This window comes from Phyllostomus hastatus, unplaced genomic scaffold (genome assembly GCF_019186645.2).
Source record: "Phyllostomus hastatus isolate PE091 unplaced genomic scaffold, TTU_PhHast_1.1 phas_contig_254, whole genome shotgun sequence".
Lineage (NCBI taxonomy): Eukaryota > Metazoa > Chordata > Mammalia > Chiroptera > Phyllostomidae > Phyllostomus > Phyllostomus hastatus.
This window is the reverse complement of record NW_025333810.1, coordinates 16,882,252-16,895,000: the sequence shown is the minus strand read 5'-3', so window position 1 is coordinate 16,895,000 and position 12,749 is coordinate 16,882,252. Positions and strand designations below refer to the sequence as shown.

At 40.6% G+C, this 12,749-nt stretch overlaps 1 protein-coding gene across 1 annotated transcript in view; it reads right to left on the bottom strand.

Annotated features, from left to right (window-relative positions):
• The window catches only part of PRDM6 (PR/SET domain 6), a 96,894-nt gene that overhangs the window by 1,620 nt on the left and 82,525 nt on the right, over positions 1-12,749 (bottom strand). The window contains exon 7 of the mRNA XM_045838029.1: positions 5,330-5,506. Coding sequence (XP_045693985.1) covers positions 5,330-5,506 — 177 coding nt within the window. The remainder of the gene's footprint in view (positions 1-5,329; positions 5,507-12,749) is intronic.

The following is a 12,749-nucleotide window of genomic DNA, read 5'->3' as shown; positions in this document are numbered from 1 at the left end:
CAGCTTTAATGTATCAGACCTATCAGCTCAATGAAAATAACTCAGAAGTATTGATCAGCTAATGATTTTTGGTGTATTCATTAACGTCCATGGGCAGCTCATCCCCTCTCCAGAGCTCCTGAGGTGCTGATGACATGTTAGTGAATTGCTGATTGTTTATTCGAAAACTGATTAGTTACTGGATTAGTGTGTCAAAATATACTACCTTTCATTGCTTGACAAACTTTCAAATTATTATATTCCTTTTTTTTTATTTTGAAGCCCTGGAATCAATTTCAATGAAAGTAGAACAGTTCAAATAATTATGAGGAATGACAATGTACCTGGGTCACATTTTTGCACTTCTAACCTGTGACTTAGAATATAAAGAATTCAAAAGTAGGAAGTTTCGTGCTTCACTGAAGGCAATGTGTATGTGTGTATGTAATATTTAAACATCCAGATTGGACAGAGACATTAAAAAGAGGGTTACATTTTTTTTCTCAAGTGTTTGCCTAAATGCCTCACAGCTATTTACTCAGGGAAACATTTGTTGTAATAGTTAGGAAATTACTAAGTCAGATCTAACCATGGCATGAGATCATTACTGAAAACTCATCTTTAGTGCCATCTGCCCACAAGTGTGAGTAAAAACACATGTAGAATGAGGCTACTAGAAACATCTATGTGGTCTGGGAATTAGAATACAATTTGTATTAATGAAGAAGTAAGGAGAGCTAGATATAAAAACACTTTTTAAATAAAGGAAGGACCTCAGTTTTATGTATATCATCTTTAATTGTAGAAAAATTTCCTTCACAAGTTATTTTCATAGCTTAATAACACTCATCAGAAGGACAGACTCAATGCAAATACCTAGATGCTAGCAGGTTGGGTCTGGACATCAGCTAGGTTGGCATTTAACCCTGAACTATGATCCCAGACAAAGGACTGTGCATGGGCACCTCTAAGCCTGGACTTCATGCAGGGGAGCAGAATGAGCAGGAGACAGAGGTGCAGGTAATGAGCTAGGAGCAAAGAAATGCTCTCACACACAGGATCCTCTTCATGGTGATGACGTCACAGCCTTGAAGGGAATATCGCAGGAACAGTGAAGTGGAAAGTCGGTGAAATATTTCAGCAAAGAGAAAGTCCCCAACTTTCCACCAGTATGGGTGTTTTAATTAGACTTGATTTCCTTTTAGATTTGAGATCATTCTTTACTTACTGTGATGATTGACTGGATTATAGGACAGGGAGTTTAACAATTACCATCTGAAATTGACAGAGATGCAAAATAAGGTCAAGTTCTGTTACTTTCTGTGCCTCTACAAGCTGTCAAAAAACACTTGGATTGAACTGCACTGAGTAGGGCTTCGCACATACGATGTGCTCCATGCATATTTCCTGATGTGCATTTTTAATTTGTTTTGATTTTTCCTAGATCTCATTATGGTTTAGGTGTTCTCTGGAATACCCTTTGATTTTGTTTTATACTGAGCCACAGCGTCTTTCCTTAAGGTGAAACGCAATGATGAGTACTCTCCCTGCCTCTAAGAGAAGCAGAGAGCCCCTGCAGCGGCGAGTCCTGCTCTCCCCGCACACAGGAGCCAGGCATGAAGCAGCGCACGCGGGTCCTCCGGGGCAGAGCACCCGCCCTAGAAATCTTGAAAGATTACCTTTAGTGATAGAGGAGAAAGGATTTCTCATTGCAAAGAATAAGTTTTAGACTGCTAATTTCCTTTATTTCCTTCCCTTCCTCCCTCCCTCCTTCCCTCCTTCCTTCTTTCTTTTAATAAAGTACTTGGCAATTGCTGTTACATGAAATTATGTCTTGCTTTTGTTCCGTGACATCCAGTCTCATGGTACAACTGAAAGCTGAGACCTTAAATACAATTCTTGATGTGCATTTTTCCTATGTGCTCCTTTACCTTGGGAACGCTAAGTCTACAGACAAGTTAGTTACTGACAGGCCCAGGATCTACCTAAAGCTCGGGGGATGGAGCTATTCAGTGGGAATTCAGCCCATCAGACTATAAGGCAAAGCCTGGAATGTAACTGATCTCTTAATGCCAAATCTTCTCCAGCCTTCTCTGGATGGCAACAATCTTGATCTGCCTTGAAAAACCATGTCTCAGCAGAAGGTTTCAGAGGCTGGAAGGATGTGGCAGGCTCAGTCTCGCTTGGCCCATTAGAATTTGGGGACTGAACCACTTGGGGCATCTATTTGGAAGCAGCCCAAGGCTGATAGTTTAGGGTTGTACATCTTTTACAAGATTCTTTTCCTTCTTTGCGACATTGTTTAAGCCAATAGCCATTAGTTGAAGCAGTAAAGTTAACTGTTGTGGTGAAACCCATTTTACTGACTAATCTGCAACAAAAGTTTTTTTTGAATGTTTGTCTTATAATCTTGTAAAAGGATATCTTCATAATATTTACAAATGTCCATGGGCTGTAAATATATCCATGAGCTGTGGTTGGAAGATTCTCAAACTCCCTTGGGACAGTTCAACCCTGACCACTCTGTTTGTGTACACTGAAGGTTTGGCTTTCCGTCTCCTAGAAGATGTTAAAATCTTGCACTTATAAAATAAGCGTACACTCACTTCTACCGCAGGAATATATATTTCATAAGTTAAAAACAAATCCCTATATCATGTGGCTAGCCTTAATAAAAGTAGACCCAGAAGAAACTAAAATACGCACATAGCATCTAATCCACCCAACTCTGGCTGTTTACTCATTATGTCCCCACACGAAATTAGGTGACGGTCACAAAAACATAGTTTTAGAAAGGAGAAAGATAAAATTGGTGAAGACCTTCAAAATAGTAATCTGATGAATTAAAAGTAAGTTAAAGTGGCAACTCTATTGGAAACATGACAAAAACAGGGTGTTAAAGAAAAAAAATTGAGTGGAGTCAACGAGGTTACACATAAGTAACACCTTAACATTAATAGAAATCTATTTCCCATTTTGACCCTGAAACCTCTTCAATTAATTACTAAAATCTATTTACACAGCAACAAGGTAAAAATCAATCGGATCCCTGGCACTGTGTCTGGCTGGCTGCCCTCTCTAATACAAGGGCCAGAGGACTGTCAGTCCTGCATCTCTGTTAAGAAGCTCTCTTGCTCACACGCTCCTGGGAAACGTGCCACTGTCAGCTTCCACACCAGAGTGGCGGGGAGGCCAGAACCTGTGAACCCTCTGAGAATCAGGCCTGAGGGCAAGGACAGAGTACACTTTGCAGGACACAAACACCTGTGATAGGGAACTCTGGGGATGTGCCAACCCACCTGGCCCTTAGGCCAGTGTCTCAGACCCAGAGGTCTATCTCAGACCCAGAGGTCAGAGCTGGCTGGCGTAGCACAGGCTCAATTTTAGAACAAACCCAATTCCCTTAGCCAGATGTCTTTATGCAGTGAACAAGCTGCATGTATGTACAAAGATGAAAATGAAGACTATTTTTATTATTCATATCATCAATTAAATCACAATGAAAAACAGTTAAGAATAATGAATAAAGGTAACTAATTCACAGGAAGATGAGTGAAGAAGACAACCTTTCATAAGCTCCCTGCTCTGCTGGCAAAACAATGGTGGCAGGACCCAGACCAGCAGGACTCAGCTACCCCCAGCTGAGCCTGGCCTCCGCCTGAGCACCATGGCAACAGCCATGCCTGGAGGTTCAAAGGGAAACTCAAGGGTAATGAGAGTCTGGGAAGACTTGGCATATATTGAGCAAGGGGATTCATCTCCTACTGCCGAATTACTTTCTTTCTTGCTTGATCTTGTCCTATGGAAGGTACGGCAAACAGTCTATGTATCTATGCCCTTTTCATTTTCCTTCTGAACTAGGGAAAGCCAGTATGGTAAATGAGTAAAGAGGGATGTCAGAGGGCTGAACAGAAAAGAGTCCACTTCACAGACAGTAAAAGCAGTGTTAAGACAACCATCACACACACTACTTCACATATGCTGCCTGGGCTACCCGAATGGTCTCTTCTCTTTCTATGCCTGGAAAACTCCTACTTATTCTTCGAAACACATCTCAGAAAGAAAATAAAAAAAAACAAACAGACTATAGACAAAGAGAACAAACTGATGGCTGCCAAAGGGCAGGGGTGGGGGGTTTTGGGGAGCTGGGTAAAAAGGTGAAGAGATTAAGGAGTCCACACTGGTAGTCGTGGGGATGTAAAGTACGGCACAGGGAATACAGTCAATAACACTGCAATAACTATGTATGGTGCCAGGTGGGCACTAAAAATACGGAGGTGAAACACTTTGTAAAGTATGTGACTATCTAACCACTGTGCGGTATACCTGAAACTAAAACAAAATAATACTGAATGTACACTGTAATTGAAAAAAAAAATTAGAACCCCCCCCCAGACATCATCTCCTCCAGACGGCACTGATTACTCCACTTCTGTGACACTCTGCACATACATGTCTTACTGTGTTTCACTTTTGCACTTTATACCCTATGTGGTAATACTTGTTTATTAATTGGGCTTCCCCATAAACTGTGAGGCCTTCAAAGACTGGGGGGCCTAGTACGAAAGAAGGTGCTCAGTAAATATTTGCTGAATAAATGGACACATACATAAACGAATGAATGAATGAGTGAATGAGTGAGTGAACAGGCCATCCTGCATGATCCAGATGTCCAATCTTTTCACGATTGTGCTATATCTAGAAACATTCTCACTCAGCCAAAGCCCTCAGAATTCAGTTCCACCTCTTTCCATATTCCCTGAATCTTCAACAATTCAGTCAAGCCCTGTGTTTGTTTTGTTTTTATTTTTTCACCAACATGGTAATTCTGAGATCCAAAAGGCATATGGAAGAGTTGCAAGTTGACTGCTATAATTGATTCAAACCTCTTTAGTACACAGGAAAGAGAAGGGAAACAGTTTACCAGAATCCCCAGAGTTCAAGTTCCTCAAGATATGTCCTAAGCTGTGGCCATCCTGCTGATGGTCATGGGCTTGCTGACGGCCATAAGATGGTACTCTGAGACTGAGCTCCTAGCTCCAGTTCTAGAAGCACAGACCTTTAGGAACTAGAAAGAATCTTAAAATGACTTACTCCTACTTTTTTATTTTACTGATGAGTAAACAGACCCAGAAAGATTGTCTCCTGTCCAAGGTTGAAGAGCTCGAGCGAGACTCGCTATGTAGGTTTCCTGACCTCATTTTCCAAACACTAGCCACTAAACAAGCAGGTCCTTTACAGCCTGGACATCAACCTTCCTAGCTGAGCTGGGTGGCACCGATCTGTCCCGTCTGCGAGTTCACGGAACAAGCTAGGAGGAAGATGGGGTGAAAGGTTAGCCACTACTTACTTGAAGGGCTTCTCTCCAGTGTGGGTTCGGATGTGGTTGTTGAGAGTGGTGGCCCCGGCAAAGGCACGGCCACAATAGCCGCACTTGAAAGGCCGGTCACTGGAGTGAGTGACCACGTGGTTCCTCAGTTCTGAAGGCTGGGAAAAGGACTGGGAGCAGTGACCACATTGGTAGGGTCTGAAATAAATAAAGAGACTGCCTGGTCATTATTTGCTATGTTAGTCAGTGGACATCAGCATCGTGAAGCACAGGTCACCACTTCTTGTTGACATTTTCTGTTTTGCATAGCACTTTGGCCACTGGGTTCCCATTACCTTACTTGTTGCCACAGGAACAAAATTCACAGAACTGCTGAGACATTAATTCCCAAACAAATATTTTTTTCTGGTATTAACTTTACCCTGCTTTCTTGTTTCTATTGCCTCCACCAGGCAAATATTAATGTATTGGGGGCAGCGTGGAGAGGACAGACTTGACTAACTGGAATGTTACAAGTCAATATATAATTGACTCTCATAATTTTATAGCACTTTTAACTTTTCAAAAGGGCTAAGAATCACTTATCTAGTGTAATCTTTACAAAAATCCTCTGGGGCAGGCAAAATGATCCTTATTATCTATGTCCTTTCAGAAAACTGAGGATAAACTTTCCTCACAGGAAATAAGCTCTTGATGCCAAGGGCAGGGGTGTCCAATCCATAGCCCGCAGGCTGCGTGCGGCCCAGGATGGCTATGAATGTGGCCCAAAACAAAATCGTAAATTTACTTAAAACATTATAAGGTTTTTGTTTCTGTTAGTGTTTGTGTATTTAATGTGTGGCCCAAGACAACTCTTCTTCTTCCAGTGTGGCGCAGAGATGCCAAAAGATTGGACATCCCTGCGCATCTGGATCTTCCTCTAGGCGCCAGGTAAACACACAGGGGGACAGCCCGCTGCGTGTGTGTTTCAGTAAACAAGGAACTCCCTCAGGATCTGTCCACAGCACAGCCTCAGCTTGCAGTTGTCTGATATCGCACAGAGGAACACAGGTACGCACCAGATTTACTTCTTTGTAAAATAAACCCTGACTTCTATTTACTCCCCGCCAGCAAATAATATTTATCCATTGGATAAACTGGGCCTTTTTCTTGAACTTCAGCTCCCCCGTTTAACCTGGCAGGAAGCAGTGACTTACAGCAGTACAAAAATGACAGGATGCCACTGCACTTGCAGAAGGGTGACTGCGATGCAGAAACAAATGGAAGGAAGTTGTGACAAATACATGATAATTACCTAGATTATCAGAGAACATTCTTCTCATCTCATGAGAATTTAAATCAATTTTTGGCTTTCATAAAATAGATTAAAACTCTACCTCCTCTACAGAAGTTCTTCAGCTTACTTATGCAGAGTCTGCTGAATGATGTAAAACCTGGGGAGTTTTCCCTATTTGAAGCTATTTCATATCATCCTTTGACAGGGCTCTAATTTGTTTATCAAAATTTTTGTTAGGAAAATTGAGAATCTGTCATGAGGGATATCAACAGCACTCACGAAGCCCTGGTTTGTGGCCCAGATGTTTCTGGCTGCATTTAGAAAGCCAACAGTGAAAGCAAACTTAATTGTTCACACTTTAACAAATACATAAGCTCCAATGACCAGAAACCAACATGTAGGGCTAGGAGACAATGGTGCCCGAGCATGTACAACAATTCAATTAAGTGCAAAATAAAGTGTACCCTCTCATTTGTCAAGTGAAGTGCTTAATTGTGGCTACTTGCCTCACTGAACACAAATACTATTATTTTACCAGACTTCAGCACACGGAGCACTGATTGTAGAATTTTTTAGCTTGATTAATAGTCCAGGATTGATCAATAACTCAATACTATACAATTTTAATTACTTACATTTAGAAATCTATTTAACTGCTCTCAAACAGGTTTCAAAGAAATATATAAGAGCCCTTGATAAGGAGTTTATCAATCTTGACAAATTGCACATGCATTTTATTATAATTATAAAATAATGCTTTGAAAGTTATTAAAATTATATATAGATGAAAATGTCCTCCTGCCAAATCTGTTCTTTGCTGTAACTATTAACCTTAAAGAGTTTCTCAAAAATCACTCTCTCAGGTGTGAATTTCTTTAATGTTATGGGAAGATTATAAATAAAATAATACATTAATACATGCTATATCCACTGACAACAGATTTTTCTAATAGTGAAGGGACCATTAACATTTATTAGCCTCTGGTTATCTATTTTTAATACCTATCACAATAAACAATAAGCCACTAAATAAAACCAATTAATCTTTTCTTTTTTTTCTAACTCTACTGTCAAAAGTTGGAGTGATTTATTTCCCATAGTCAGAAGTCAATCCATCCTTTTTATGCTAACAGTCACAAAGATTCATGCACAGAAGAGCAGCACTGACCACAGAGAAGCTCAGGCTGAATTCTTGTATGGAAGTAATATCAATGAAAGGCAAACAGGATTCTAATGCATCACCCTTACCCAGCACCAGCCTGCTAGGTGTTTGCTCGGTATCCAGTGACCTACGGCACCACTTTGAAACATTGCAGAATTTAGCCTGAGTGAAAGAAAAGGTCTAGGACAGGGAAAATAGGAGAGGTGAGCCCTACTTCAGCCTGTGACCCCACTCAGCTGTGGGACTTGGACAAGTCACTCAACTTCGCCGAGTCTACTTTTTCACCTCTCATCTCTCTGGTAAGGGGTATGGCCTGAAGTAAATGCTCTGTTGCATCCTGTCATGCTCTGTTCCTGCTTTCGAATATGTGCTGCCTGAGATCTGCCTAAGACACAGCCTTGTAAGAAAGAGCTGCAATAATATAATATATGATTTCCACCTTCCATCACATGTACTAGCGAGCCCTGTACATAGTAGAGCTTTCTATGGTTGTGTGTGTGTGAAAGATTTAAATGCATTAGGTACACAGTTATGAGTCAGAGCAGCAAGAAAACCTAGTACCAAAACGTAGGACCAAATCTTATCATAGTTGATCTCAGAAAACAAAGTGATCGCCCTTTCTTCTTAGGTACCTTGAAGAATAAGACCATAAGACCACTTTAGACCATAAAGTCACATTCATCTTTACAGAAGCTGACTTTATGTGGAATTTAGAACCAAAATGTGTCCTCTGCTTGCCACTATAAAAACAGATTGTGTTTCTCAGCCTAGATATTTATAGAAATTAGCCCTAAAAAAACCATAGAAGTTACACAGTGAGTAGATAAGATTCCTTCTTTTCCTAGATTGTCAATATTTCTTCAAAAATGAATAGAAGCAAATGATCAAAAACCCGTTTTATCCCTAACCAGTATGGCTCAGTTGCTTGGGCATTGTCTTGCAAGCAGAAGGTCTCTGGTTCGATCCCAGGTCAGGGCACATGCCTAGGGTTATGGGTTCAATCCCCAGTCAGGGCATGTACAAGAGACAACAGACTGGTGTTTCTCTCCCTCTCTTTCTCCCTCCCTCTCTCTAAAAGTAAGTAAATAAAATATTTGTTAAAGTAATTTTAACATTGATTACATCCTAGAATTTTATCTAAGGACACAGGAATGCATTTAAAACAGAACGAAATCCTCAAGCCCAAGAGCAAGGCCTAGAAAACATCATCATTACTCTGGAATCTCAAACATCATCACTTCTTTTAGGACCACTGGCCACGGAAGTTAAGACCCTGTATGCATGTTCAGTTAGGGTACCCTGACACCTCACCTCTCAGTTTACTATGGCGGGGAGGGTTGTTGGGGACACAGGACTAATTGCCATTACCTGCTTCTTATTCTGAAGACTAACATTACCACTAACTTTTCAAAGGTCTAGCCAAAAGGTAAGACTTTCAGATACTGTCAAGTTGACCTCCAAAGTTCTGTCTCCTGTTGGCCAGCCATACCAGAAGAAGCAGGGGAGGACTGACTGATATCACCAAGTGCTGTGTTCAACTTCACTTATTCCAGGACCTTGTGTCAGTGAACAACTAAACAGGAATCTCCTTCCTCATGCATTTTGATTCTCCCTTTATTCTTCCCAAACAAATCCAATGAGTGTTCCTCACAAAGGGATAGCATCTCACGACCAGAAGGAGCTCATGGCTCTTTCACTACTTGAGATGGCTGGCAGTGTTGTCCACTGGTGTAAATGTTCTGTATCTATGGCAGCCACTTGCCACTTGAAATGTGTCTCGGGCCACTGAGAAACTAAAGTCCTTATTTTACTTAATTTTGATTAATTTTAATTTAAGCAGCCTCATGTGGCTTAGTTCCCACATAAATATCAGGCTTCATGGAAAACTACAAGCTGCTCCACACTCAATAATGAAATAACTAAAACTTGGGTGAAAGACAAAGCCTGGGTCAATTTAGTTATTAGCACATATCCAAGCTGTAAGGTTTTAAGCAGAAAGCAGTGAGACAATTTTGTACATCTCTTGAAAATTTCTGTAACTGGCAGCTCCTCTGCCAAAGATTAGTCCAGTAAAATGTGCAATTCATTTACTTTAAGTCTGTATTTGGTTTGGTGTACACAGAGGGTAAGAATGAAACATTTAACAGAATTATTAACAAAATTAAGTGGGGTTTGGTTTAAAATATTATGAATACGTCTTTAATTTTTCTCATGGCATGAAAGCCTCCAGGACAAAAGTTGATGAGTTGGGGCCACGTTCTGTCCTTAGGTCACTGTTGGCTGTGTGGAGTGAGGAATGACCTTAGTTCTATGAAAGGAGAAAAAGATTTCACAAACGCAGCAGAAGTGCAGAGCCAAAGGACCTGGAAAACATGGAATGCTAGGGAGAAGATAACCTTCACACTTGGGGGCGGGGGCACTGGAACACAGGAGCACTGACACATTCCAAAGAAACTATTATGGTGATGGATTATCTCCAGGCTCCTCCCGCCAAACAGCACCCTCCAGAATCACCTTCCCCTCTGGTACCAGCGCACCCATATACAAATAATGATACTCAAAACACAAATGAGAGCAACCAAAGTGCATCCAGCAGGCTAAAGGCAAACTTTCCCCACGTGGCACAACCGACCAAAACAGAGAAAAGGAAAAGGATGCAAGATGAAGACAATAAGCATTATAAAGACAATCTCTACAAAAAATAAAAGAGAATGAATTCATTAGGAAATAATCCACTGTGATTGAAGGCTTTGCTTACCCTTTTCTGGAGCCTCCCCCACCCCCACCCCACCAATGGGACTGTTGAGAGTTTCTGCAGCCGGAAAAACAGAAGACAAAAGGGGTTTCTAACTCCTGGCTCAAGCAATAGTGAGTCAAGCTGCCCTGGGTTAGTTAGGTCATAAGCTGATGCAAAACCCCAAATGTTTATGAAGTCCCTAAATAAAATCTTGGTTGATCTAGATTCCAACAGCTTCTTCCCTTTGAATTCACTTAGTGGGGGGAAAGTCAGTTGACTGGGGAAAAGGAAGAAGAGATTTGGGGGTTGGTTTGTTTCATATTAACAGGAAAAAATCAAGAAATAGCAATTCTGTGGCTGTTTGGACCCACAGAATTTTTGTATTTTTATCTTTCACATTAACTCCAACCTTACTAGGTGGAGTGGAATCGTTTTTCTATGTTCATTGTAAATAACATGATAGTTTCTTTAAAAAAAAAAACAAAACGGTGATGCTGGCAACCCTGGATTTCCTTGGATCTCTTTTCTTTATATCAAGGCATAGATTTTTTGATGGTCCCTCACATGAAAAAGCTCACAAATGTAGACACACAAAGTCTCTTTGATGAAGGTTCAAATGTCTTAGGTTTCACGGCCAAATATTCAGTCTGTTGAGTGAAAAATCTTTTGGACCCAAGATTCAGGGGGCTGTTTCAAATTTGGATCTGTTTGAAACTCTAACCTGTTTACCTTCTGACTTTGTCTTCTGTGTCTCCCTTTCTTGCCTCTGGTTCTAGCAAGATTTTCCTATCAAAATAAAAGCATTTGAGTTTTTCAAAATCAAAGGGAAATGGTTTCTGACTGTGAGTTCTGTATATGCCTGAATAGGCACAAACTGCCAGAGGTGGAAAGCCACTTGATTTATGCTCCCTCACTAAAGGAAACACGTGCATTCAGCAGTTGTGATTCTTCACATGGATGAGAAGAGAAGAGGCTACAGATTTCGCAACCATCATGCACAAATGTGATGTTCCACTTTAGTTTTGTGTAGTTCTCTTATTTAGCACCCACGTGGTTAAGAATTATGGAGAGAATCTTTTACTTCCAAACTTGCTGGTACAAAGAGAACATTCTAGGTTCTGGAACTGAAAAGAATTATTCCAGGCCTATATGCTAAAAGCAAACCATGTCTCTAGAATGAAACTAGTGCATCAAAGTGACTGGGCATCTCCTATTTTCCCTTTGTCTCCAATAATCATCTCTAAAGTGATGGAGGAATTCAAGCATCTCCTCATCATTACTAAGAAACACTGTACTTTTTCACTTTGCCTATACAGGGACTAATTTTTTTGAAGCCTTAATGTTAACTTATTTTTGAATGACGGTGACCACCTCTCATGTCACCAAGAAAGCACAGGAAAGGGAGAAGCAGGAACCCACACTTGAGTAACTGGATCCCTCTCCGACTACCCACATAGAAGTCAAGCACCCACCATTCCCCTCACCTGGAAAGGGAAGGCCTGGCCACACTGGACTTGGACATCTGAGGAGAAGCCCATCAGCGTCTAGCACAGGACAGGAGCCTCACACCACTTGGGTTTTTGCCAAGAACTCTACATTAGCTTGGAACAAGCATTGATCTAGCAGAACCCTTGTGCAAGTGTATTTTGTGCACAGAAGTTCCCTAATTTGTCATATACTTCTCTGACAGTTTATATGGATGTGTTACAAGTTAGGACACTATTATGATACGTATATGGTGTTCTAAGTGTGACTGGGTCAGTCTAATCAGTATGTTTTGGTATCTTCCTCTTTACTGTGATGTATTTTCATTGCTTTATGTGACATTCAGCGTGGAATTATATCAGACTAAACGCTAAGCTTTGAAATCCAGAAACTTTCAACTATCATTTCATTTTACCTTGCCTGTTCAGTTATTATGACAACAACAAATCTGGGCAAATAACAAATCTATCCATTTGAACTCACTCAATTTAAAAAGTAAGTTTATAATAACAGGATTTAGTGCATCTTGTTACTCCTAAACTACTAAAATGCTTTGTAAACTTTGAATAAACATATCTTGTGACTATATGTATACTTGCAAGGAAAGTAAACTTTCAGAAAAAAAATCCTTTCTGTGTGAAGAAAATATCTTCAGAACTTTTGTGTTCCCTCTAAGGCCAGTAGTACTAATTTTCACCAGGGTGGGGGCTCTCCTATTGAAAGTAAAAGATTGTAAAGACACAGCTGCCTTAACAGCCCTAAAGCAAATGTTTACACATTA